General features: G+C 52.9%; 1 protein-coding gene across 2 annotated transcripts in view; it reads right to left on the bottom strand.

Annotated features, from left to right (window-relative positions):
• Positions 1–27,329, bottom strand: part of RBM19 (RNA binding motif protein 19) — a 121,431-nt gene extending 94,102 nt beyond the window's left edge. The window contains exons 1-17 of one of the 2 annotated variants that reach the window (XM_068989965.1): positions 27,201–27,329; positions 24,746–24,928; positions 24,257–24,382; positions 24,029–24,067; positions 23,567–23,759; positions 22,181–22,398; positions 20,431–20,529; positions 18,214–18,292; positions 16,834–16,905; positions 15,703–15,906; positions 14,245–14,375; positions 13,390–13,511; positions 12,856–12,952; positions 12,197–12,307; positions 7,822–8,022; positions 6,220–6,349; positions 1,106–1,111 (exon numbers count right to left, since the gene is read on the bottom strand). In XM_068989965.1, the coding sequence (XP_068846066.1) occupies positions 1,106–1,111; positions 6,220–6,349; positions 7,822–8,022; positions 12,197–12,307; positions 12,856–12,952; positions 13,390–13,511; positions 14,245–14,375; positions 15,703–15,906; positions 16,834–16,905; positions 18,214–18,292; positions 20,431–20,529; positions 22,181–22,398; positions 23,567–23,759; positions 24,029–24,067; positions 24,257–24,382; positions 24,746–24,928; positions 27,201–27,236 (2,047 nt within the window). In that variant the 5' untranslated portion in view covers positions 27,237–27,329. The remainder of the gene's footprint in view (positions 1–1,105; positions 1,112–6,219; positions 6,350–7,821; positions 8,023–12,196; positions 12,308–12,855; positions 12,953–13,389; positions 13,512–14,244; positions 14,376–15,702; positions 15,907–16,833; positions 16,906–18,213; positions 18,293–20,430; positions 20,530–22,180; positions 22,399–23,566; positions 23,760–24,028; positions 24,068–24,256; positions 24,383–24,745; positions 24,929–27,200) is intronic. The other variant, XM_068989964.1, reaches the window with a different exon arrangement.
• Between the last annotated feature and the right edge of the window lie 299 nt (positions 27,330–27,628).

Below are 27,628 nucleotides of genomic sequence, written 5' to 3'. Positions count from 1 at the left end.
AAGGAGTGCGCAGCACAGACCAACAACCAGGAGCCCTAACAGACGAAGCGACATTCGTCTCAAGGAACAGCATCGCAGGGGAAGGGAAGGGCAAGCGTGAGGTTGTGAGTTACAGGGGGGGCGTATGGCTGCAACTCAGGCCACTGGTCAGCCCTGGTGGCGGGCGAGTGTAGAAGCCTCTTGAGGCTGAGAATCGCATCAGGACCTCCTGAGAAGTTATGCTGCTGGGAAACGTGTTCTATTTGGGTCAACCTCCCTAGTTTCTTTCATGATCAGGGTCTGGGGACAATCACCCTTCCCCCACATACAGATTTTGGAAGCTCTTCCCTTACCGAGCCCTACCCCCGCCAACCACCATCACTTTGGGGAAATCAAACCTCATCTCAGCCATTCTCCAAGGCAGCTCATCGCCACCTCTCCCACCCCAGGTCTGAGCCCTGCATGCAATGGGGACCCTCTGTTCTCTTGTGAACACTTGCATTCAAGTAGTTCAAGCCCAAGGGAGCCGCTGGGGTTTCAAATCTGTCCCCTGCATCCTCATGCTGAGCACCAGAGCCATCCCCATCTCCCTGGCCCTTGCTGATGCAAGCCCACTGCCGGCCAGTCCTAATTAAACTTCAACCACTTTGTCATGAAACAACCCTTTCAAGTCCTAATGGAAACAGCAACAGTGAGGACTTTGCCGTTCCACATCAGTTGAACGGGCAGCCTCTGCTGTTGGCACTCCCTTGGAGGTAAACCTAGAATCGAGACTCTCGTTCCAGGACAAAAAAGAAGAAATCTACATGAAGGCTCCCTCCCCTACCCGAGAAACTCACACAATTTACCCAACAAGTGACTCCGTGGGGTGGCCATTTGTCCTCAAAACTCAACTTTCAAAGCGAAGCGGGGTGGGAAAAAAGTATTGTTAATGATGGGGAAGAAAGCTATGCAGAGAGGCTGAGACTCCAGGTTCTGAATGAGAACTTCAATCGGAAAGAAGACCGTGACCTTCAGCTTTGAAGGACACCCGCCCCACTGGCTCTCCTTGTGCCTGATGTCTTGGAGATGAAAGGAGAAAGGAAGAGATGCTGATCAGATGCCCCACTGCGTGCATGGGCTGGGCCAGGCACTGTGAGGACGTTATCCCATTGCTGACCGCAGTGGCCACATCACCATAAATGGGAGGGGCCCGAAGAAAGTCACTGCATCTGAACCCTAAACCCCAGGCATCTTCAGGCTGGGAGAGAGGTTCATGGGAGACTAACCGAAAAGAATTTTTTTCTGCAGAAAAGACTGGTGGGATTGATGGTGACCAGCAGAGCTCACGGCCATTTAAGTGGCAGCCTGTTTGTGGCACCAGCCAACGGCTGCCACGTGGGAAGATGAACCCAGGTTATGGACGGGTGCTCAGAGCTTTCACAAGAAGCTGCAGGGTCATGGCTAAGGGCACAGACCTTGGAGCTGGTAGCTGTGGGGCACAGCCTGGCTCTTTCTGGATGTGGGACTTCGCAGAAGTCACCGAACCTTTCTGTGCTTCCTTCTTTCCATTCAGAAAAGGGGAAGAGCAATCACACAGTTACAAGAGTTAATGCACAGAAGCTGGGGGAACAGTGGGCCGGGGGAAACGCTGTGAATCCCTAACTCTGAAGGCATGGCTGTGAGAGGCAGGCTGGCCCGTGGCAGGCTGTAGAGAACAGCGGGTGCCACAGCTCTGAGTCCGGGGGACTGTGTCTCTGCTAGCCACGTCCCCGGGAAGGGCTTCCTCCTCCCCGGGTGGCCATCCCCTGCTGTGGCCCACGCCCGCATCTAGAGAGGTGCGCAAATGGCCGAGGACGAAGCCAGAGGTCGTTGTGAAGTGCGCTTCCTCCCCTGACCACCAGTGGGCAGAGGACAGGAAGACTGGGAAGGAGAAAGGATGTATCATGAACCAAATAGATGCTTGCCAACGACCTCCCCAGGATCGAGGGAAAGAGGGAAGAAGCAGGAGCAGGATGGGGCTGGGGGTGGGGGTGGGGGGTGCTGGGGACCAGGGGGCAGGCTTGGAAAGCAAGGTGGGGTGGTAGGGGGCTGGGAGAGGCGGGAGCTGGGGGGTATGCTTCCATCTGTGGTTGGCACAATAAAATCCAGTCACGCGTCGCCACATGGGGCTTTATTATAATCGGGCCGCAGAATTTACGGTGGCTCCCTCCCCTTCCCGGCTCTGGGCGCGGAAGGCTGACAGCACAGACTGTTATCAGTTGCAAGCAGCTTTTCAGGACCTCCCCTCACTCGGAGCCCTTTATCTGGAGGTGAGGGTCTTGGTTGTGGAGAGATAAAACACACTGTCCCCCTCCCTCGAGACGGGTACAGAGAATGGAGGGCTTTGCAGAAAAGAAAGTGGGGGCAGGGGGAGGGGAGAGGGGGGCAGTGAACAAAAAACTCCATCCATTCCCCTCCTGCTTGCCTTCCTGGGGAGCCTGGGAAAATCCAGGGCTGGGGGCTGGCTGAGTCCCCAGGGCCGAGGGGACGGGAGCTGGGGAAGCGTCGTGGACAGTGTGTAGAGGGCGGGTGTGGGGGAGGAGCGGGTGAAAAGGAACAGCTCGGGACTGTGTATGTGGTTCGAGTATGAAAGGGAACAAAAAAAGGTGAAGGAGGCCAGGAGATGAGCTCTGTGGGGATCTGCCTGCCGATTTCAGTGGGGCCTGAAATCAGCACAGGCGCGCACAACTTCTTGGCCCCAAATCCCCTGTATTTGCCACAGCTACAGGCTCCCTCCTCCCTGCTTCAAGGCCGCCTTTGTGTGAGTGGCGGCAGGACCTTGGACAGCAGCCCCTCGGAGGAGGTAGGGCCTGGTCTGGGATGCTCAACACCTGCACTCTGGGGGTGGGCGGGGCAGTCTTCTGACCAGCCTACACTATTTTGGCAAAGCCTCCCCTTGAAAGGCTCCAGAACATTCTGCGTCCAGGGCCCACATCTATGACTGTGACATCTCAGTTACCCCCTAAAAGCTCCCTCTGCCCCCCAATCAGCCTGGGAGCTTCTGGGGAAAGTGATATGTGTTGAGCCCATCCTGGTCACTCCAGCTTAGCAGCTGGTATCTGGCTGATCCTCAGGGCTGAATTCGAGACCATCCGCTTCTGCTGACGGTGCTGAATTAGGGAGGATGCGGGTCAGAGTAATGGTGATGGACGGGCGGCTTCTCACTGCACTCTCACAAATGCCTCCTGCCTGATGTACAGATGCAGAAACAGGAGAAGGCTGGCGGCCTGCCCAGTCACAGGGCTGGGAGAGGACAAGGAAGACAGACTTCCCCAGGAGCCATAAGCCTCACATCCTGAGGACCCGGAGTGCTTAGTGCAGGGCCTGGTGGGAAGGAAAGGCGGCTTTGGCCCATGGACCTGCTCACCAACCACTTCCTGCTTTCCCACCAGACACTGGGCGCTGCTTTCCCAGGGGCTGGGGTACAGCAGTGCGCAGAAGCGGCGCCCACCCTGCAGGATGGACGGCTAGTGAGGGAGTCGGACAGACAGGAAGTGAAGCCGTAAGGATGCACGTCTGGAAGTGACAAGTGTCTGCAACAAAGTAAGAATGAGGTGAGGACTTCCCTGGTGGTCCCGTGGTTAAGAATCTGCCTGCCGATGCAGGGGACGTGGGTTCGATCCCAGATCGGGAAAGATTCCAGATACTGCCTCGGGGCAACTAAGCCCATGAACCCCAACTACTGGGCCCACAGGCCCTAGAGCCCGTGCTCTGTGACAAGAGAAACCACCGCAATGAGAAGCCTAAGCACCGCAATCAACAGGAGCCCCCATCTGCCCCAACTAGAGAAAGCCCGCGCACAGCAACGAACGCCTAGCACAGCCAAACCGTAATTAATTTTACATGAAGAGGGAGGCGAAGGGGTGGGTGCACACTGGCACCCGTGAGGGGAGCCACGGCATGACTGCCACGGATGGCGCCACATGCTGCAGCTGAAGTTAACGACGGAGAACAAACCTTCCAGCGTCACCAAGCTCTACCACGTGCTGGGGCTCAGGACACAAGGACAAGGACGACCCAGCCCCTACCTTTCACAAGGGGAGATAGAGAAGCACAGAAACCCTTTCTCCTGCTTTCATTCACTCCTTGGAGTGAATTCATCGAGCCACCCTATGCCTGGGGCCCCACGGGGTGCTTGGCACCCAGCAGCAAGTGAGATGGTGGCTCTACACCCTCGTGGTTCACGCTCCAGCAGCGACGGATGTTAAGCAAGTGAAACAAATGAGTAGGCAGGATAAATACAAACTGTGACCAACACCACAGAAGACAAGGCTGGCGTGACAGGAGGGAGCACCAGGGCCGGTGCAGAAGGACACGGCCACGTGGCAGCAGCCACCACGCTCAGCGGTCCCACCAGGGCAGGGAGAGGCCTCCGCTGGGTCTGTTCCCAGGACCCTCACTCCTGGCAAATCCGTGCCCTAAAGGAGGACTTGTTTTTGGCCAAAAAACAAGAGTCACGTCCACGTTTAGTAACTTAACTGAAAATCAAAGTTGACGATAATGTGAGGCTGATGGCTGATTAAGAAGAAATCATGATTACATAAAGAAAATTTGTTTTGAAGAGAGCATAAGTAGGTTGGAAGAGAAGGCTAATCCAATCTGTAGACAAAAATAACTCACAGACGGGGGCTAGTGAGGGACTTATGAAAGATCTGTATCCATCGTTGGTAACCCCAATGGGGAGGGGTGCTTTCGGAGCCCTAGAAAGCAGAGACCGAGGAATTTTCCTTCCTAGTGGAAACGAGGCTTCTTGTCCAGGGGTTCCCAATGCCTTGTAGTGACTGGGCCAGTTCTGAAGGAGGTTTTACCAATCCAAGACGAACTGGGAAATGCAGACAGCTTAGGGAGGTTTGTGAACAGCGAGGTCTATTCAATCAAAGGGCTGTTCTTTCATCTGAGAATTTTGTTTCCCAGTGCTCACTTCTCCAACTCCTATAACACCCCTTCTTTTATTAGGGGTAGATGGGGGATGCAGTTCTCTAATCCTATTTGAATAAACTGGCAACCTGATGGTAAGATGGGGGTAAGGAGAAGCGATATTACCAATGAGATCTTTTTTTAAAAAATTATTTCTTGTTTTTATTTATCTATTTTTGGCCAAACCATGTAGCACGTGGGATCTTAGTTCCCTGACCAGGGATAGAATCTGTGCCATGCCCCTACAGTGGAAGCCTGGAGTCTTAACCATTGGATCGCCAGGGAGGTCGCCGGGCAAGACCTTACTGTCTGGTTAAGGGGCTGCCAGGTCCCCTCTAAAGATCTCAGATTCTAGGATGGAATCATGGGCCTCTGACCAAGTGGTTCTCAATCGAGGGCTGCACTGTCCCCTAGAGGACACCTGGCATGCAGGGGACATTACAATTACAGGGGACACTCCTGACATTCAGGGAGCAGGGTCAGCAAGATGTCTTACAATTCAATTTGCACAACAGGGCGGACAAGGAAGAGCTGTGCTGCTGAGCGCCAGCAGCGGCCCCTCCCCACCCAAGCGTGAAGCAGGTGGGGTCTCAGGTCCCTCCCCTTTCCTGCCTTTGCAGTCACTGGACACCAGAGGGCACCATACCATCCCAAGGACCCAGAGACTGAGTATCTCTTCCAACAGCCAGGCTCACCTATCCTGGCAGATGTATGAACTAGAAGGCTGTTTTCTCTTGCTGTGTTCTGAATCACTTCTAACAGATTCTGCTGCTGTTGGTGATAAGTCGCTTCAGTCGTGTCCGAATCTGTGCGACCCCACAGATGGCGGCCCACCAGGCTCCCCTGTCCCTGGGATTCTCCAGGCAAGAACACTGGAGTGGGTTGCCATTTCCTTTTCCAATTCGTGAAAGTGAAAAGTGAAAATGATGTTGCTCAGTCGTGTCTGACTCTTAGCAACCCCATGGACTGCAGCCTACCAGGCTCTTCCGTCCATGGGATTTTCCAGGCAAGAGTACTACAGTGGGGTGCCATGGGTTCTAGCTGCCTTTTTTCCCCTTTCACAACCTTTACTTGACAGATCAAAAAAAGTCAGCCTACCTAACCATACCCATCATTTTTACGTTCTGTTTTTTTAAGGACAGTTTTCGTGCCTATAAAATCCAAGAGTCAGGTACCCACCAATCTCAGGATGAAAAAAGCTTTCAAACAAATACCCGATACACAGTTTGGTGCTGCCCCCAGCCCTCCATCCTTCCCCTGCCTGCTGCCTCAGGACACCCTGATCTCAGACCCAGCTCTCACCTGTCTCTGGCTCCATCCTGTCCGTTCCCACTGGTTCCACTGGTGCGTCCTGGGGTTGTTCTTTCTGGGGGGTTGGGCTGGAAAAGACACCCATTGGAGCCCACTCCAAATAAAGGGGGACGTGGTGGAACTGCAGAGAAGCAGGGAGAGGGATTCAGTCCACAACAGAGACCAAGAGCCTGAGGCTCAGAGTACGGGTGACCCTCTCCCCCCAACCCCAGGGAGTGGAGTCAGGAGGAGGGGCACAGCCTAGAGCCCTATGTGCTGCCTGAGCCCTGAGAACAGGGGGCCGTTGCTGCACCTCAGGGTTCAGGGGAGAGGTCAGCATCTGCTGTCACTGGACACATCTGTGTCCCCTCAACCTTCTCTGATGGGGTGTGAATGGGAAGTGGAATTGGGGGCAGAACCATGGATACAGGGCAGCCCCCTGGAGGAAGTACAGCAGGCCGGGGGACAGCCAGCTTTCTCTCCTTCCACAGACACACACTCACAGAGTGCTTGTGCACACATGTATATGCAGAGGGTTTTTCTTTTTAAAGGATAAACAAGAAAAGCACTGAAGTGCTTGATAGAGAGTAGCTACTTGCAGTGGGTTGAATGGTGGCCCTCTCAATGATAAGTCCATGTCCTAACTCCCAGAACCTCTGAATGTGGAAAAATGTTTGCCAAGTAAATGATTCTGAGATGAGGTCTCTCTGGATTATTTGGGAGGGCCCTAAATCCAATGACAAGAGTTCGTGTAAGAGAAAAGCAGAGTGAAGATCTCAGTTGAAGAAAAGGAGAAAGCTGTGTGGACAGAGGCAAAGACTGGAGGGATGCAGCCACAATCCAAGGGATGCCTGGAGCCACCAAACACTGGAAGTGGCCAGGAAAGATCCATGCTCTCACCTCCAAGAGCCTTCAGAGGGAGCACGGCCCTTGGCCTCTGAACAGCTTGATTTCAGAGTTCAGACCCCCAGAATTGTGAGAGAAGACATTTCTGTTCCTTTAAGCCACCAGATTAGTGTTATCATGGCAACCACAGAAAGGAATACACTAATACACATATTTTTTCCGTAATAACCAAAGGGCTTCCCAGGCAGCACTAGTGGTAAAGAACCTGCTTGCCAACGCAGCAGACATGAGACCTGGGTTCGATCCTTGGGCTGGGAAGATCCCCTGGAGGAGGGCATGGTAACCCACTCCAGTATTCCTGCCTGGAGAATCCTATGGACACAGGAGCCTGGCGGGCTGCAGTCCATGGGGTCACAAAGAGTTGGACACAACTGCAGTGACTTAGCGTACACCCAAAACCAGGAGGTAGCCTGCCTTTCGGCTTTCAACTAATCGTAGGTACAAGCCAACCAAGCACCATGGATGATGGTTCAAGTTCACGGGGCACTAGAAAGCTGAGGGACCCAGGGTCGGCAGGGAACCAAGGCAGGCTTCCTGGGGGATGTTTGGAGCCTGCCTTTCACATTTTCATCCAAAGGTGCTGCCAGGGGCACAGTATGACAGAGACGGGTAGTCCCCAGCACATGCCAGGTCTAAGGTCTATGCCAAGATAGCCTATCCGTCAGCTCCCTCTGTCCTCTCCTGGAAGCGGGGCTCGGGTGGCCCTACCTTGGAGTAGGCCAGGTGTCGGAAGGCCTTGCGGGCCTCCAGTGGCTCCAGGAACTCCACGATGGCTGTGATGCCGCCCTCCGGCAGGAGCACGCGGCCCAGGCTGCCAAAGCGGCTGAAGGTCTCCTGCAGCTCAGCCGCCAGGGTGCCCGCGGGAAGGTTCTTCACCAGGATCACGGTCTTGCTTCGTTCGGCGGCAGCCTGCAGGGAGGGGACAGCTCAGGTGGGATAATGGAAGGGAGTCACTGGACCCCCAATGGCAGCAAGTGATGGGTGGATAAAGCCACACCAGGCGCCCATGTGAGACCTCGGGTACCAGGCCCTTAGGAAGCTGGCCCAGGAGACCCTGCCCTCTCTGGAGGGGGATGAGGGGCAGGGATGAAGGTGAGGGCTCCGGGGTTGTACCCCACTCCCACCCTGGGTCAAATTCCAGCCCCTCCACTTCTGAGGTGAGGCAGATTCTGACACTGCCTAACCACAGCCCTCGCTGGACCTTCCGGAACACTCCAGCCAGGGCCGGGACCTGAATCCTTGCCCTCAGGGCCTCTGCCAGGAACTGCAGACCGCCTGTCACCCCACGAGTGAGGAGTTAACACCAGGTGAGAGCGGCCCACAGTCCTCTGGAGTTGGTGCGTCCCCAGTCCCTTGGGTGGGACAACTCTGACGTGAGTTGGGTGGGTACCCCCCGGGAAAGCCTCAGCCTGCTGCCCCAGCAGCACAGCCTGTACTGGGCTCATCCGACCCCTCGCCCCTTCTTCCCTGTGTGTTCTGTCCAATGACTACCTGCGCTTGAATCTGTCTCTGAACTGGCTTTTGGAAGAATCCAAACCAAGATACCAGGTGTCCAACCTTGAGACATGCACTCGGCTATGGCCCAGCCGATCACCTTTCACGGGGACACGGCACCCATTTCATGGATCATTCTGGGAAAGGAGTCTATCAAGTTGACATAAGCAAACTGATTCAGGATGAGTCGGCTAACGTTAGCAATTATTTTATTAAAAATGAATGACAGATGGAGTATAAGAGCTGAAAAACTTAACAGGAAGAATTCCAGGCATGGAGTCTATCTGGGTACAAGTCTTACCTCAGCCACTGGTCTAATTTGAAACCTCTGATCAAGTGTTTTTCCTCTAGGCCTATATTCTTTTTTTTATACTGGAGTATACTCGGTAAAGAATCTGCCAATGGAGGAGATGCGGGTTCAATCCCTGGGTCTGGAAGATCCCCTGGAGAAGGAAATGGCAACCCACTCCAGGATTCTCACCTGGAGAATCCCATGGACACAGGAGCCTGGGGGGCCACTAAGAGTCAGACATGACTGTACAGCTGAACAGCAACACAGCTGACTACAGCGCTGTGCTAGTTTTCAGGTTATAGTGAAGTGATTCACTTACACATATATTCGTTCTTTTTCAGTCTTTTCCATATAGGCAATTACAGAACATTGAGTTGAGTTTCCTGTGCTCTTCAGTAGGTCCTTCTTTTTTTTTTTTTTAAAAAAAAAATTGTGTTTATTTTCTGGCCATGTGGCTTGTGGGATCTTAGTTTCCAGACCAGATATCAAACCCATGTGCCCTGCAGTGAAAGTATGGAGCCCTAACCACTGGACCACCAGGGAAGTCCCCAGTAGGTACTTTTTGGCATTTTTTTGGCCACACCACTTGGGATCTTAGTTCGCCAGCCAGGGATCAAAGCCCCTCCTGCTGCAGTGGACATGTGGTCTTAACCACTCTGGACCACCAGGGAAGTCCTACAGTAGAAGGTCCCTGCTGATTATCTATTTTATATACAGTGGTGTGTATTTATCAATCCCAAAACCTGGTTTATCCCTCCCCACATTTCCCCCCTGGTAACTGTATAAGCTCTTCTTTGAAGTTTGTGAATTTGTTTCTGTTTTGTAAGTTAATTCACACATTTTAAAGATTCCACATGTAGGTGGTATCGTATTTGTCTTTCTCTGAATTGTTTCACTCAGTATGATAATCCCTAGGTCCCTTCATGTTGATCTAAATGGCATGACTTCATCCTTTTTCGTGGCTGAGTAATATTCCATTGTAGATATGGACATCTTCTTTATCCATTTATGGACATTTCGGCTGCTTCCATGTCCTGGCTGTTGCAAATAGTGCTTCACTGAATGCTAACGTGAATCTTCTCAAATTATGGAAGGCAAAAGGAGAGGGGGGCAGCAGAGGATGAGATGTTAGATAGCATCAACTCAATGGACATGAATCTGAGCAAACTCCAGGAGATAGTGGAGGACAGAAGCGGCTGGCGTGCTGCAGTCCGTGGAGTCACAGAGTTGGTCACAACTTAGTGACTGAACAGCAGCAGCCGGATATATGCCCAGGAGTGGGGCTGCTGGATCATATGGTTGCTCAAGTTTTAGTTTCTAAAAGAACCGCCACACTGTTCTTCACAGCGGCTGTGCCAATTTGCATTCCCACCAGTGGTGCAGGAGCGCTCCCTTTTCTCCACAGCCTCTCCAGCATTTATTGTTTGGAGACTTTTTTTGATGACGGCCATTCTGACTAGTGTCAAGTGATACCTGATTGTAGTTTTGATTCGCATTTACCTAATAACTAGCAATGCTGAGTATCTTTTCACATGCCTTTGGCCATCTGTATGTCTCATTTGAAGAAATGTCAACTGAGATTTTGTGCCCACTTTCTGATTGGGCTGATACTGATATTTGATTTTTGATATTGTGCTGCATGAGCTATTTATTTTGAAGATTAATTCTGTTGATCACATCAATTGCAAATATTTCCCCCCATTCTGTGGCTTGTCTTTTTGGTTTGATCATGGTTTCCTCTTCTGTGCAAAAGCTCTTGTGTAATTAGATCTCATTTGTTTATTTTCATAGCTCTAGGAGGTAGCTCCAAAAAGATACCGCTATGATTTATGTCAAAGAGAGTTTTGCTTATGTTTCCTTCTAAGGGCCTCAGTTGGCGCATCTCCAAATTGGGCTAATGGCAACACCCACCTTTTAGCTATAGGCCTTCCGCGGTTGCTGTGAGGGTTGAGTGAAGTGAAGGGGATAGAAGCCATCGGCAGCAGGGGAAAAGCTGGGCACCATTGGGTGTTTAAGTGTAACTCAGGTCACAGGGTGCACTGTTAAGAGGCATGGACTCTCGGGCCTGCATTCAAATCCAGCTCCACCATAACCCAAGACGAGTGAATCTGTGATTGTGGGCCCTTCTGTACAATGGAAGCACAATGGTGCTGTCTCTCTGGGGTTGTAATGAGTGTGAAAGAATAAAGCACATAAACGTGAAAGAGTGCTTTGGGAAGCCCTAGTTAAGACACTAGCACACTTTCTGAATTCATCCATCCACTCACCGGGGAAATGCCCCTGCCCATCACTCCCACTTTCTACGCGCCCACTTACCATCCAGCCATTTAATTATCCTTCTACTAGCTACCTGTCCTTCCACCTGAACCATTCTTTTACGGTGAAACTCTAAGGTTTGGCAAAGAGAGAAAACTGCAGATTGGGGGTGTTAAGCCCTGAGACTGAGTCCAGGCTCCCACGACAGACCCCGTCTGGCCTTTTGGTCCTCCCATCTCTGCCCCAGACCTCAGGTTCCTAGGCTGTAAATGCAGTGTGTGCGCGTGAGGGCGGTGCGGGGGGTGGTGATGGTTCAGGTGTTTCAACAGGCCCTCAAAGACTTCACTGTCCAGATACCTAAGAACCTCTACCTAGAGGGGCAGAAGCACGTGGAGGACCCTCCGCCCACGTGGCTCAAGAAAGGTCTCAGCCCCCAAACACACCACAGGCGCTCTTAGTAAGGTGCTAGCGGGGCAGGGGAGAGACAGGATGAAGGATGCTTAGGGCTCCCCCCGAACCTGTGTAAGGGCCTCCCTGATAGCTCAGTTGGTAAAGAATCCGCCATGTGATGCAGGAGACCCTGGTTTGATTCCTGGGTCAGGAAGATCAGCTGGAGAAGGGATAGGCTACCCACTTCAGTATTCTTGGGCTTCCCCTGTGGCTCAGCTGGTAAAGAGTCCGCCTGCAAGGCAGGAGACCTGGGTTCGATCCCTGGGATGGTAAGATTCCCTGGAGAAGGGAAAGGTTACTATCCACTCCAGGATTCTGGCCTAAAGAATTCCTTGGACTGTACAGTCCAAAGGGTCGCAAAGAGTCAGTTACAACTGAGCGACTTTCACACACACCCCCAACCTGTGTGCAGAAACTCTTGCCTATCAGCCCCCAAGAGACATCATCCAGCTCCGACAGGCCAGGAGTCTGAGCCAATGACCTTTCTTACTTTAATTGACAGTTGCAAAGTCAACGTCTTTGACAGACCCGACCCTCCAACTCTTTCCCACGTCCCTTGATGTTGAGACCCCCACCCCCGAGGGCACCCACCTGGCTAAAGGAGTCCAGACAGACCCCGTTGTCGAGGAGGAAACGCCGCACTTCCTGGACGAGCTGGGTCTCCCCCAGGGCCACGCGCACAGCCACGCTGCCTTTGGTCTCCTGCGAGAGGGAAAGGGAAGATGCCCTGTTGGCTGTCGGGCAGGTGACAGACCAGCTGTCACACCTCCTAACAGTCCGAGGAGGAGGCATGGATAGAGCAAGACCCTATGGATGCTCCCCGAGGATGCCTGCTCTGACTTGATGGTTCTGGGTTCCACATCTGTCGGGGTGAATCAAGGACCCCACGTTCACCCCTCCACTCGTACGTAAGGGTCTCATGTCAAGCTCATTCCCGCCTCGGGGCTTCTATACAGACTCAGCTCCACCCTCTGTTCAATTTATGCTAGAATGTCTCACCCCTGAGCGGCCTGCTCATTCTCACTCTGTCTCCCTACTTGGCTGAAGCTTTCTTCAAGTTATCACGCCAATGCACAGTGCCTTGGTTAATGATCGCATCTCCTCCTCTGCTGGAAGGTTCAAGAAGAGCTAGACTGTTTCCCTTTATGGCCCTGCTGCCTTCCTGCCCAGAACCACTCCCCAAGAGCAGGTCCAGAGAACCCCCTCCCCTGCCCAGAGCAGGGGACATAACAGAGGGGGCACCCACTCACGTGGTCGAACACTTGACTCTTGGTGGCGCTGTACTTCTGGGCGATAGCATCGGCCACGGCGTTGGGGCCCATGAACAGCGTGTTCCAGTTGTGAGAGCTGAGGCAGGACAGAGAGGTCAGAGGGACAGTGAATGGGGGAAGCTCTTTTCAGATGCAAAGCCTGTAAAAAAGGAGCTCCTGGGCCTGCCTCCCTAAGTCCCCAAAGCCTCCTCCTGCTCTGTCTTACCTGGTGTGGGCCAAACCCCCAAGACCCGCAGACAACAGAGCCACGATGATATTAACACCCCCTCAGGTCCGTCAAGCACTCACTCCGCACCAGGGACCAAGTGCTCTGCTTACACTAACTCACTTGATCCTTACACCACCATGAAAGTGAGGCACCACTGATTCTGATTCTGATCTTACAGATGGGGAAACTGAGGCGCAACAAGGTTACGGATGAGGGGCTAAGGTCACCACGAGGAGCCGGGAGCCCAGGGGGCCAGGAGAGGAGGGACGAGGGCAGGGAAGTCCGGGTCGGAGGAGGGTAGAGACCTGGAGCTGTTGGCTTTGTCCTTGGACTCTTTCTTCTTTTTGTAGGACGACGATCCTGGGGCATCGGCATCCTCACTGGCCTCCTTCTTGACAGTGGATGGTAGCACGTGGAGCATCCTGCCCTGAAGAGGGGACGAGAAGGAGGAGGTGAGGACAGGCAGGGGGCTAGTGCTTCTACATCCTGCCCGGGGGACGCAGGCCTCTCCACGCGGGGGCTGGACCGGCGCTGAGACTTCCGTCTTAAGATGGGCGCCTCAGGCAGAACACCCATGAGGTTAGCACAGGGGTCTGACACCACCTCAAAGAGCATGCTGAGCCGTTTGTAAGTAACACCTGTGGGCTCTCCACCCCACCCTGTCCCTGCGAGCATGTGCACTCCATGTGGGCAAGGATCAGGTCCGGCCTGCATCCACAGGGGATCAACAGATCGTGAACGAGTGAATGAATGACAGGAAAGGGAGGCGCGTGTGCCAAGCACGTTACTTGAAAAGAGAAGCTTCTTACATTCTATACTCTGGCCATTTCAATGCCTGGTTCAAAACTCTTTCCTTCCTTACTCCTCCTAAAAGCGGTATTTCTCAAGCTGGAGAGCATGTTCATTTAATCCACAAACACTTTTTAAGGGCCTACTATGCGCCAGGCACTCCTCTAGGCACTAAATCAGGGACCAGAACTGAGCAGACCCTGCCCTCGGTGGGGACCCTCCCAGCAGCTCGGATCAGGAGGCGGCTTCATGGGCATCGGGTGTGCGTCCCTAGAAGCTGGATTGCACGTCTGTGCCTGCACATGTGCACACACTCACGGCCTCCTCCCACCACCTGGGCCCATCAGTCGCCTGCCAGCCCACGGGCTCACCTGGAACACCTGCCCGTCCACCTCCGCGTAGGCCTTCACGGCGTGTTCCGGGAACATGAAGGTGACGAAGGCAAAGCCCTTGGGCTTCTTGGTCAGGCTGTCGATGGGGTAATGTAGCTCCGACAGAGGACCTGAGGGCAGGAAGGGCGTCAGTGTCCCGTGGGCCGGGGCCAGGTGTGAGCTCCGTGCAGGAAAATTCTGGGCACTAGTCAGGGGAGGGATTTTAACCAGTGAGAGCGTGGAGCTGAGGCGGCTGCTGGGCCCAAGAAAGACAGTGGCAAGGGGCTGCCGCAAGACCCCCACCTGTCAGGTCAGGGTGTCCTTCGTGCGTCTATCCCGACAGCAAGGTGCCTGGCCGGGCTGGGCCCTGCCTCCACCACCCACTCCCTGTGTGGCCACAGGCCAGCCACCAGCCTTTACGGGCCTCAGTCTTCTCATCTGTAAAATGGTGTCATGAGTCCTCAGCTCAGAGGGCATCAGGGAGGGTTAAATGCACCAATACGTGTCATATACTAAACAGGGTCGGCTGATCACACAGGGTCTCAAAAGTGTCTGCTTGGACATTACAATGCTCATATTAACGTACATCCTCTCCACTGTGAACACCAGGGTGTGGCCACGTCCTCCTTCCCAGATGGACAGACGAGTCTACTCATCACCCTCTCTTCTGCACCGGCGCTGCCTTGTAAACCAGAGCCCTGGCCTGTGTGGGAGGATCTGGCAAGCAGGACACAGGCTGGGACGTGACACCCAATTTGCCAGATGGTTGAATCCGACTCAGGGTTCCCTTCTCCTTGGGACAGGGCTTCAACCAAGCTCAGATCCTTCTCAATGCACAGCTGATCTCCAAACAGAAGCAGAGGTCCCCCTCCAGGGCATCTTAAAAGCAGCTCAACCTGGCCCCTACCCACCGTTTGGTGCCCCTGCTTCTTTCCTTCTGTTCAACAGCCATGACCTTACAAACAAGCACAGCCCTGTGTGCCAAGCTGAACTATGGGCCTTCAAGTCCCTGTCCAGCAAAATAACGCTAGCAGCACAACAGGGAAAAGAGCCCTCGCTGGCAAAACTATCTGGATGCTCGGTCTGAGAGCAGGACTATTTAGACAGCAGAATTCAGACTGGAGAGAGTGGGCTTCCGAGACCAAAGTCAGGGTCTGCACACCAGGGATACCTCAGAAAACCATACCCAACCCCGTCAATTCTGAGTTTTAATGAGTGAGAGCTAAGGGAGTCTGGGTTCAGACCACGAAAGGCGGCTGTGATGCTATCTAGGACTTCAAGCTCCACTACCTACAACCTGTCTGACTGATAGCAGCTCAGAGATGGTGAAGCCCATTTTATGGATGAGAAAACTGAGACCAGCGAGGGAAGTCATCAGGCCAAAGTTAAGCCTAGGCAGACAGACACTCAGGCCACTTGCCCTGGGCATGTGTGGCAAGCCAGAGTCTACCCCCGTACCGTATCTGGAGAAGAGCTTCTCCAGGTCCTCCTCGGAGCTGGTGTAGGGCAGGTTTCGCACAAAGAGCCTCCCGGAGTCGGCCAGGTCCTCCTCCTCTTCGTGCTCCCCGAGCGTCCGGCCTTGCCAGGGTTTGGCACCATTCTTCAGGGGTGCCTTGGCTGCGGGGACATTCCTTTCCCTGAACACCTCGATGTAGCGTCCACCTGGGCGAGGAAAGGCTGTCAGGGCCTGGCTGGGGGGAGGCCCGGAACCTCCCAGCTTCCAGACTCATTGCTGCTATTGCCTTCCAGAGGCCACGGTGAAGGCGGCTAGGGATGGCACCGCGTGCCAGGCTCTGCTCACCAGGGCGGCGCCCCAGTTGAAGCCAGGCCTGAATGTCACTCAGCCTGCGAGCTCAGCTTCAGCCCTGGGGGAGCTGGCCTGGGTCATGGGGCTGCATCTTCCCGACTCCAGGGCCTGGTCCCTGGCGCTGCCCAGGGAATCATCTCGGGTGACAGCCCCACCCTGCCGCTCAGCTGTGTCCCTGCATTACTCTGAGTGCCTGATTACACTGCAACCACCACCTTCCCTCTACACGCACATAGTAGGTACTCAATAAATCCTACCACCTGGCCTGCGAACAAGACTCCTTAGGTTACTCCCTTCTCTAAAAGAACTCATGTCCTCACAAGGGGTTGATGGCTGGATCTGAGTCACCTGTCCACACCAGGGAGGGGTCAGAGATCACGTCCTTGTAGAGAGTCCAGAGACCTCCCACGTCTGGACCTCGCCCTTGCTGTTCCCAGTACCGGAATGGCCCCGCCCTACGAAGCCAGAGCTGGCTCCCTCAATTCCTCCAGCTTTTGCTCCAATGTCACCAGCTCAACGTGGTCCAAGCAGACACGATCCTGTTTAAATCCTCCAATCCCAACCCTTGCCTGCATCTGTCCACAGCACAGCCCCTCTGGTTACTGCCTCTCTCTCCCCTCTCGATGTCCTCTACAGAAAACTCAGCCTGATCTCTGCCCCAGGAGGCAGGGGCTTTATCCTCAGTGCCCTGGGCAGTGCCCGGCAGCGCACAGCAGACCCCCGACATGACCTTACAGAGTAACTGACTGAAAGAACGCCTGCTACCATGCAGGCATCCTTACCCATGTACTCCCTGTTGCATTTCAGGGCCTTCCTCACTTCCTCTTCACTGCTGAAATCCACAAAGACATACCCTGCAAAAGGACCATGACAAAGGTAAGGTCCGGAGGCTGCAGACACTCGTGGGAGCCACGGAGGAAGACTCACGCTGTGCTAGGTGTTTGGGGGAAGCAGCAGGAAGTGGCGGCGGGAAACCTACAGTTTTTGCCAAATCTCAGATTCTTCCTTCCACTCCCCTCGCCCCAAGGCAAATTTCCCTCTGCAGGAAGCGTTCTGACCCTGCAGCTGGCTTTCTGGAATGAAAATGCTGGACCACAGGCGTCACAAACATAGGCGATCTTGGCCTCCCTCCCAGCCTCACCCCGCGCTGACCAGTGCCTGCTCCTTGGCTTTCTCTGGACAAGTGTCTGTGGTGGCAGGGCTGTGCCCAGCTTGGCACCAGAGGGGCCACCTGCACAGTGACCACCTGTGGCTCTGACTGGCACAGACAAAGAGGTGCCTTTCCAAGGAGTCTTTCCGAGAACGAAAGGCCTCGACCTCATGGGGCCTCAACCCCGACAGCCACAGAGAGGCCTCCCCTCCCCACTTTTCTAGAGGCGTGCTAAGACAGAGGTCTCCAACCTTTTGGGCACTAGGGACTGGTTTCGTGGAAGACAATTTTTCCACAGACTGGGAGTGGGGATGGTTTCAGGATGATTCAAGCGCATTGCGTTTATTGTGCACTTTATTTCTAATATTATTATATTGTGATAATGCGGTAATTTGAGTGATGGGAGTGGTTGTGAATACAGATGAAGCTTCCCTTGCTGGCCAGCTGCTCACCTCCTGCTGTGCAGTTCCTAACAGGCCATGGACGTGTACCGATCCGTGGTCCCGGGTTGGGGAACCTGAGTTAAGTGATGTCCCCATGGACACATGGCTAGCAGGTGGCAGGGCTGTAATTTGCACCAAAGGCCAGGGTTCTGGTCTGTATCACAAGACCCTCCCCTTGGGGATTGCAAAAGCCCCCATCCCAGCCCACCTGCCTCCTCGGGCCCTGCCCTGGACCCTCCCCTCACCAGCCAGGGGGCCATCCTGAATCTGATCGTGGCCTCTTCCTGCTTTCAGTCCCCGGGGGTCCCCAGCCCCTGGGCTGAAGGCCACAGTCATTACTGAGCCCCCAGGCCTGGGGGCCGGGCCCTGCTTCCACAGCTGCACACCTCATACCCGTGGCAGGGGACAGGAGGCAGACTCTGTCCTGGCACTGTCACAGTCACTGAGATGGGGACCACAAAGAAGAAAAACAGTGACTATCCTCAAAGCATCTCCACAGCTCAACTGTCCCAACCTTCCGGTCCAGGCACCTGCCTCTCCAGCCGCCCCGGAAACAGCCCCCGCCTCACCTGTTTTGTTCCCATGAGCATTTCTCACTATTCGAATGGCCACAGGTTTCAGAGGTGCCAGGAATTCCATGACATTTTTCTGTGAGGAGAAGAAAGAGTTTTCGTTCCCCATTTCAATACAGATTTGGTCTGCATTTCTTTAATTACCAGTGAACTCAAGCATCTTTCTGGGCCATTTGAACTCTTTCTCTTAGAAGATACCCTTGCTTCTTTCTACTTTTCTGTCGGGTCATCCATAGCTCCCGATTTCTACTTAACTGTTTGTAAGTTAAAGAAACAAGGTCTGTCTGTTGTTTGTGTTATAAATGCCTGCTGTTTGCCTTTTGACTTTATGATACAAAGTTGCCTTAGAGAAGTTGTAAATGTTATCTAGCCAATTAATCCATCTTTTTCTTATGACTACTGAGTTCCGCAAGTTACTCAGAAAGATGAGATGTCATTTTGACCTGTTGCACTGATAAAGAGGGATGCCCAGGGTTCACAGGCACTCTCAGACTCTGTTGAAGAGAGTATAAACTGGCCAAGCTTCCAGAGAGTGACTGAATTTCTGTATCCAAGCCTTAATAATGTACGTGCAGGTGCTTGTATAAAATATCTATACACGCCAGGGCTGGCAAATAGCCCACAGGTCAAATACTGCCCACAGCCTACAACCTAAGAATGGCTTTTACACTTTCAAAGGATTTTAAGGGAAAAAAAAAAAAAAAGGCACAACAGAGATCATATGCTGTCAAAAACCTAAAATGTGCACCAACTGATCTTGATAGAAAAAAGCCTGCTGACCTCTGATCTCAAGAAACGTGCTGACTGCATCATTATTCAAAACAGCAGAAGACTGGAAACAACACCCATGTCTCAGTTTAGGGGGTTGGCTATAAGAGACATATGAGATGTGGGGTTCGATCCCTGGGTCCAGAAGATCCCCTGGGGGAGGGCATGGCAACATAAGCCGGTATTCTTGTCTGGAGCATCCCCACGGACAGAGGGGCCTGGCGGGCTACAGTCCATGGGGCTGCAAAGAGTCGGACACGACTGAGTGACTTAGCAGCAGCAGCAGCAGTGAATCTAACACAGTGTATCCAGAGCAGAGAGGAGCATGCAGGGGACTTCGCTGGTGGTCCAGTGGTTAAGAACTGGCCTTGCAATGCAGGGGGCTGGGTTCAATCCCTAGTCAGGGAACTAAGATCCCACTTGCCCCAGAGCAACTAAGCCCACATGCCCCAACTACTGAGCCTTCATGCTGCAACCAAGGCGTGACGCAGCCAAGACAAGCACGCAACGTGAAAAATGGTGCTGCAGCAGAATATTAATTTTCAGAAATATTTATGACATAATATGATGGGAGGGGGTAAGTTTCAAAATAGTTCCTGCTGCAGGACTGCACTTTAAAAAGAAAAGACATAGGTCAGTGTCTGCATACAAAGAAAAAAAAATCTCTAAGAAGATACACCCAGAATTTATTAGTGGTTGTCAGTGAATGGGATATAGATGTGGGGCTTGGAGGAGCCTGCTCCAATTTGCCCGGGAGGGTCCGTCTTTCTGCCTGTAGTAACCAGACCTGTAGGTCATTAGTTCTGCATCCTAGTATCCTATTTACCACTCCCCTCTCTTAAAGCAGTTGGGTTGGCAATTTCTACAGTCATCCCAGCAATAGGTCATTTTTGCTTTTTTGTTTAGCTACACTAACAACATTTCCTAGTACTTTCATAAGGAGGGAAACTTACAAAGTGTTCTCTCTTACGTAGATTCAGAGCCAGCAAACTATAGGGTGCAGGCCAAATGCGGCCCGTTGCCTGTTTTTGTAAATAAAGTTTTATTGGCACACAGCCACGCCTACTGGATTATCTGTCATGTAGGGGTGCCTCTGCTACAACAACAGGGTTGAATAGTGGTGACAGACCAGACTGATCACAAAGCCTCAGGTATTTACTAGCTGGTCCCATTTTAAAAGCTTCTAGCAGAGGTAAGTTTGCCCACCTCTAGTACAGATGACCAGTGAGGGAGTGCAGTCTTTCTCTGTCTCGGTATAGCTGTCTCTGTTTTCTGAGCCTGACAATGCCCGAGATTCTATGTCTCAGCCTTTTAGGCCCCCAGTTCCTTCCAGCTCAAGTCCTCAACCGACCCCGAAGCCCTAGTGCAACAGAGGCTCCAGGCACCCTTAGCTTTGTCTCCCCCCTCCCCAGGGTCTCCCTGCCTCACCCGGTTCGTGGCACGCACCTCTGTGACGTTGAATGGGGCTCCCCGCAGTTTCACAGTGTGGGGGGTGGTGGGTTCCTTCTGGCTGGCTGGTTTCTCGGTCTGAGTGAGTTTCTCGGTCTGAGTGATGGCAGAGAGCAGAAATGATCGCGCTGAGCTCCCAGGTGTGGCTGCAGGAGGAGCCGACCTGGGCGTCCCAGTGAGCGTGCTGAAACCCCTGCCGCTAGGCAAACAGGCAATGCCCGAAGCATTGTGCCTGCCAGGGATGCGGAGTCTGGCCAGGGCCTGGGGGAGGAGATGCCAAGCCTCCATGTGGCCCCAAGATGAGGGCCAGAACCACAGCCTGGCTCACGGAGGGGGTCTGCTTGCAGGGGCCCCAGGCCACACGGAGGGGCAAGAGACTTGGAAGGAGCCCTCAGGTGACATTTGCCACCACGGATTCAGGGCTTACTCTATGCCAGACACCGTACAAAGCACTGTGCAGACACAGCCATCCTCCTGAATCTGTAAAACAATCTTAACAGAGGTTACAGGTTCGGGATGTCTTCTGTAATTTTAGAATTGAAACAGCTCTGAAAAAAACCTAATTTGGGGGTTAATTCCTTTGGTAATAAAACTTGCCCTGACTTGGACTCATTTGCTGGTGAAATCTGCTCTGAGCTGTCCCGGCACAATTTAAGGTTTACAATTATCCCAAGTAGATGAGCGATCAGGTCTAACATCACTGCAGAAAGAGTCATGTGCTTTTGTGGGGTGATGACCTACATGAGTTACGGGATACCTCCCTGAAGCCTGCAACTTCTGAGTTCCAGTGCACACTCAGGCACGGGGGTTGACCTTCATCTAAGATGAGGCTCAGCGAGCCCTGGGAATCAGACACAGGGACCAGGGCTCGCTGAGCCTCATCTCAGATGAAGGTCAGAGGCCAGAGGAGAAGCACTTCACCTCGGGACCCACGGCTGCTCCAGGTCAGAGCTTGGAGTTGAATGCACAGCTCCCTGACTTAGCCACACTTGACTATCTCTTTTGGATATGTATTTTTAGGAAAAGAGGACAGGAGGTAGCAATTATGAGGGGCAGAGATGGAAAGGAAGGAGAAGAGAAAGGAGAAAGAGAGGGAAGAAGAGGGAATGAAGACACAAAGGATGTGGGACGCTGTCCTGAGCAAAGAGAAGCCTCACGTGGGAGACGAGGTAGCCATCCTGGAAGGCAGCGCCCACATTTTAATCTAGATTCCAGAGCCTGGCAGACCTGGATCTGGGTCCTGACTCCCACCACTACCCAGCCATGACTGTGGGCAAGTCACTTCCTTTCTCTGGGCCTCGGTTTCCTCACCTGTAAAATGGGACAAGAAACCCCATTCCCCCACAACTACCATGAGATTCAGTGACAAAACAACATGCCTGGCATTGAACCTCACATGTAGTCAATGCTCGATTAATTTCATCTAGTCTTGCCGATCGTGGGCTCACCCCTGCCTACCTTCTTACTGAATACTAAATATAGTATATTCAAGACCCTTTTTCAGCTTGTTTACATCCCCCCCCCTGCTCTGGAGGGGCAAGCAGCCTCTCTCCTAGCAAAAGGAACCAAATTCAGAGAGGGAGTGTGGTTGCACACAGCAAGCAAGCAGCTGGGCTGAGAGCTAAAGGCAGGTCTCCAGGCTGCTGAACTATCCTTCCTTAGTATTAAACTCCCCACAAAGGGGCTGCAGGGAAGGTAGGCGAGGTCCAGGTCTCCCTCCCCAGGCTCCTCACAGATCCACACGCACCTTGGCTGGGGCCGCCTCCCTGTCCTGCTGGGCGGGGGCAGCAAAGGAACCCTCTTCCTCCGACTCACTCCCCTCTTCACAGTTCACAGCTTCATCTTCACTCTCTTCTGAGGATGGTGACTCAGCCGCCACCACCTTGGACTTCAGGTAATCCATGTCGGACAGCTCCTTCTGCACGGCTGCCTTGGGTTCCTTGGGTTTGAGGCCATCCTCCTCCTCTGGAAAGATGGAAAGGCTGGGAGTTGGTGATGGTTGTGGGCAAACTAGAGGGCTGGGGTGGCAAGGAGCGTGGTGGTGTGACACATTAGGTGCCAAGCTCACAGTGACCAGGAGCCCCTGCCAAGCCCCCTGGTACCCAGCAAGCCCTTGGATAAATAACTGAAATGACGGCATTCTGACAGTTTCCATGCTCCACATGGAGAATTTCAGGGCTCTCTCACCAGCCTCTCTCACTGGCCAAGTGTGAGGCTGCACGACTCTTTGAGACCCTAGAGAGGATTTTTACTCCTTGAGCCAGACCCGCCGGTGGCTCCCAGGCCTAACAAGGAGCTCGGGTTTTACCCCAGTTGCTCTTTCAGGGGAAATCCAAACTCCTCATGGGGTCGGGTGAGCTCACTGGCTTCTCCGCCGGCCCCCTCTGCTGCAGCCGCCCGGAGCACGTGGACACCCCCTGGCTCCTGCTCTTCCCACTCCTCCGCCACGCCTTTCCCTCTGCCTGGAACCCCTCCTCACCATCCACCCCCCGGGTCCCCCCAACTCCCACTGAGTCCTTTGGATCCCAGCTTTGCACAGAGACTTTACCAGTCATAAAACTCACCTTAAATTCACTCCCTTGCCTTTCAACCAAAGTTGATTCCCACCTCTCGATCACCACACTCACTGTGCTGAGCCCCTCATGGCTACACTGTGAGCCCCTTCTAAGGACAGAGGTTCATCCTCACTGCGTCTGTTCAAGCGCCACCCTTCTCCAGGGCCTCGCCCACCCCTCCCCCCCCCGCCCCAGCTTCCTGCCTTCTCTCTGGGGCACTCATGCTCCCATCATGTACTGAATACTGAAGAAAGGAATCAGACTGATTCCTTTACTGTTTCTTTCCCCACCAGGACGACAGCTCCACGGGAGCAGACTCTCTTGTCTTCTGCTCACTGCTACATCCACTGCCTGGTGTACAGTAGGTGCTCAATCAATTCTTAAGTGAGTAATCCACTGACTGAATAAGGGACCAGGATCGATCAAGTCTGATGTACCCATGGTTGGGGTAATCAACCCTCTATGGGGCAGCATCTGATCTGCTATCTCCCAAGGCCAGCCTGGAAGGGTCCCAGGTCACTCGTGCACAGGTGCGGGCAGGTGCAGGGTGCCCACTATAGCGGGGGGCACACCCTCACCTTCCGAGTTCTCCCCATCTTCCTCCTCCTCGCTCTCCTGCCCTGAGTCGGAGTCAAAGTTCAGGTAATCGTTGGCTGGCTTGCTCTTCCCTTTCGAGGGCTCAGCGTCCAGGGCGTCGTTCGCCCAGGTGGCCACCTGTGTCCGCTTCTGGTGAACCGACAGGAACTCCTGGAACTCGTTATCGTCTTTCAGCTGTGGGCGCCGGAGAAGCAGGAAGAAGAGAGAACAGGCAGAGAAGGTCAGGGAAGGCTCGCCCTTGCTAACTCTTTGGAGAGTAAGCACATTCTCTGAGGCATGTTCCCCCAGTCTCTAGAGGACTCCTGGGGGCCAGCTGGGTTGGTCCTGGGGAGGGCGGCACTGGACAGAAAGACGAAGAAGCCACAGAGATATGGCAAGGGGAGACGGGTGGTGAGGGACGTCTCTGCTGCCCACGCTCTGCGTGGTCACCAAGACAGACCCACCTTCTCCAGTTCACCTGCGACCTTCTTCTTCTTGTCATCCTGTAAACAGAAGGCACAGGCGTGAGGGTCCCAGATGAAAGGAGATGGAACCCCACTGCCCTGGGAGGGCTGCTTTCAGGAACCATCCAAGAAGGATTCCCAGACCCCTCTACCTCCCACTTCCCTGCCTTCCCGGGGTGACCACTCTGCTGACACCCGGGATATGGCCGGGAGTGACCATCCACGCACTTTCTTAGCTTCCGTGGAGATGGCGTCTTTGTCTTTTGGGGGTGGCTTGGACTGGCTTGATTTCTGAGCATGCTTGCTCCAGGCTCGGGGCTTTGTCGGGTCCCCAAAGGACTTGCAGAACTCCACCTGCGAGAGACAGAGAGGATGATGATGACACCTGCCACCACGCCCAGCACAGGTGGGTGTTGACCAGGGGCAGTGGATGAATAACGTAGACCAGTGCTTCTCATTTTGGGACCAGTGGCAACACCATCACCTGTGAGCTTGTGAGACACACAAATTCTTGGCTCCTCTCCCCCAACACAGGGAATCAGAGACTCTGGGGAAAACTGCTTCCACAAATGCTGCAGGGGATTAACAAGCACGAGGATCTGAGAACCAAAGGCATCACGGTCTGGAAGGGGCCAGGCACTGGTCTCGCACGTGGAGAGAAAGAGCCAGGGCATCCCTGGGGACAGGCAGGTGGGGGTGAGGTCCACACCCGCTCACCGTGATCCGGGATGTGTCGATAAAACTCTTGTTGAAATGGTTCAGCGCCGTCTGGGCCTCTTCCTCGGACTTGAAGCCGATGAAGCCAAACTTGCGGAACTTGCCATCTTTGGTGAACTTGAGGCTGCAGTCCGTCAGCGTGCCGAAGGCAGTGAAGAGCTGCCGGAAACGCTCCTCCTTCATCTAGGACAGGACAGGAACGGTGAGGGAGGAGCCGGGAGGCCTCAGAGCCAAAGAGACAAAATGGGCTGGGAACCCGAGACCCCGGGATTCCTCCCCTTAGGCGGGGCAGTGGCACAGCGTGCTTTGTGGCTGGCACCTGGTTCTAAACCAGCTCCAATACTTGTCTGTGTGTCGCCTTAACCAAGTCCCTTCATCAATGAGGAAGTCAAGACTCAGAATCCTCCGGGCCTGTGGGCTGCTAGGAGGTTAATGAGACCTATTGTGCCAGAAGCCCAGCATCGTAGCTGCTACAATGTAAACATCTAACAAATGCCTGTCACAGTAGATGTGTGAAATAAGGAATATGGTAAACTACACAGTGTCTGCTGATTGTGGTAGATAGGAGTAAGCATCTTTATAGCTTGTTTTCAGGACTCCTCCTAAGCACAGTTCTGTGTCCCAATAGTAAGCTCTCAACTTTGTTTCCTGGCCTATTTATACCCCCAAAGACTACCTGCTGACTTCCACTATGAAAGATAAGAAACCTACATCATCCACTTCTCCCTTCCAGTCTCTGTTATTTGTTGTTTTTAATTCTTTCATCATTTACCCTAAATAGGTTACTTTAAAAATATCAGTTATTGGGGGCTTCCCTGGTGGTCCAGGGGTTAAGAATCTGCCTTGAAATGCAGGGGACACGGGTTCAATCCCTGGTCTTGGAAGATCGCACATGCTGTGGAAGGACTAAGCCTGTGCACCGCAACTACTGAGCCCTTGTTCTAGAACTCGCGCTCTGCAACAAGAGATGCCACCGCAGTGAGAAGCACTTGCCCTGCAACTAGAGAAAACCCCCCACTCAGCAATGGAGACCAAGCACAGTCAAATAAATAAATAAAAATCTTAAAAAAAAACACATCTATTACTGATCCATCCTTTAGCCTTAGACAGCATCTTTGGATGCCTCACTCTGATGTATAAGGATTTGAGCATGGCAACCCTTTCTTACCCTCTCAACTACCATCTCATTTTGCTTCCAGTATGGCATATCTCTTCCTATTGCATGTCTTGTCTGATAAATGAAAGAATTAGTTACAAACAGTTGTAGTAGGAGCTGACAATTTGCAGGCTTACTGTGTGATGACATTAAGGATTCTGAAATAAGTAACTTGTCAAGAGATGCCAAGTCATAAAGATGGTTACTCTTGGAGATGGAAGACAGGACAGAACAAAAGTCTTTGCTTGGTTGGCCAGTGGCTAGGACTCTGCACTCCCAAAGCAGGGGCTCCTGGTCAGAGAACTGAATCCCATATGCCACAACTAAGAGTTCAAATGCCACAACTAAAGATCCTACAGCCAAATAAATATAAAAATTTTTAAAGACCCTTAAAAATAAAGATTTTGCTTTTCATTTTATACTGAATTTTAATAATCATATGATAAGTGATTATCCCCAACCTGCCATGGAGAAAAAAAAGGTAAAGTAAAAAAGCACAAAAATGAAACAGAAATGGCTTTATGTTCTTACTCTTTCTAAGGAGTACAGATCTCTCATGCCATCCACATGGCACATTTTGTATTTGGGGAATGAGCTTACTGGCCACACCAGAGGTGGAGGGCCCTCTCCACCCAAGGAAAGGTCACTGTTAAATAAGTACAGATAATTCTCTGGGGCAGAAGGCATCTAGCCATCTGACACTACACATTCAGCTGTTTTTTTCACTCATTTATTCAGCATGCTTTTATTGGATGCCTACCACAGTGCCAGGTTCTGTGGGCTCTAGGCAGAGACAAGTATGCCCTTTCCACTTACGGAATTAAAGTGGTTTAAAGCCTTTCACAGTCACTCAGTTTTCTTAAAACTATTCATTCCTACTGCCCTCAAGGCGAGAACCGGGAACTGTAAGAGGTACCCAGCCTATTACACCCCATTTTCCTCCCAGACAATATCCCAAATGGAAGAAGAATATAGGTGTAGTGTCTAATTCAGTCAGAAGTCAACAAAAAAAAAGTGACCGAACGAGGGTTATGGGAACAAGGCATTCGACACAACGTGGGGACTAGCATCTTCCTAGGAAAGAGGTTTCGGGTACCAAGGGGCCAGATGTAAAACCTTTAAGAGGCACTACCCTTCTCTTCCAACCGTCAAATGAATCTGCCGAGAATCCTGCGGAATCCTCCAGGAACCCTGCCCGAGAGAGAAAGCCCCTCAACCCTCCCCAGGCACCTCCCTCCCAATCTCCAACTTCTGGCTGGGTCCCAATTTCAGATTCTCAAACCCAGTCTCTGTACTCACCCCATTCGGGAGGTTCTTCACGATCAGTCGCGACATAGCGAACTCTCCCACTGTTTTTTTGATTTCAGCACGAATAGGTAGCGACTACCACCACCAACTTTCACGCTACCGCTCTGGGCGCCGCCATCTTTGGCAAGCCGGAACAAAGTCACGTGCTCTAGACGTAGCCCGCCTCTACGGAAGTAGGCGTGGCCAAAGACCTACCCAAGGAAGTCACACCCTCTAAGGGGCGGGCCTGAGTGCTTGCATCCTGCGCAGGCGCAGGCTGTTTGGCCGCACCTGGATAGGACACCGTAATGGCTAAGCCGGAAGGGGGCGCTCGTTCGTAACATTGGCAGGGAATTGACTGGAGCAGTGTTTGAACTGTGCTTAAGCAGAAATCGTTTTAGCTATCTTTTCTGTTTTATTTTATTATTATTGAGCTTTTA

The sequence above is a fragment of the Capricornis sumatraensis genome, chromosome 17 (genome assembly GCF_032405125.1).
Source record: "Capricornis sumatraensis isolate serow.1 chromosome 17, serow.2, whole genome shotgun sequence".
In the NCBI taxonomy this organism is placed as follows: domain Eukaryota; kingdom Metazoa; phylum Chordata; class Mammalia; order Artiodactyla; family Bovidae; genus Capricornis; species Capricornis sumatraensis.
The sequence above is the reverse complement of the archived record's forward strand: the minus strand, read 5'-3'. Positions and strand labels throughout refer to the sequence as shown.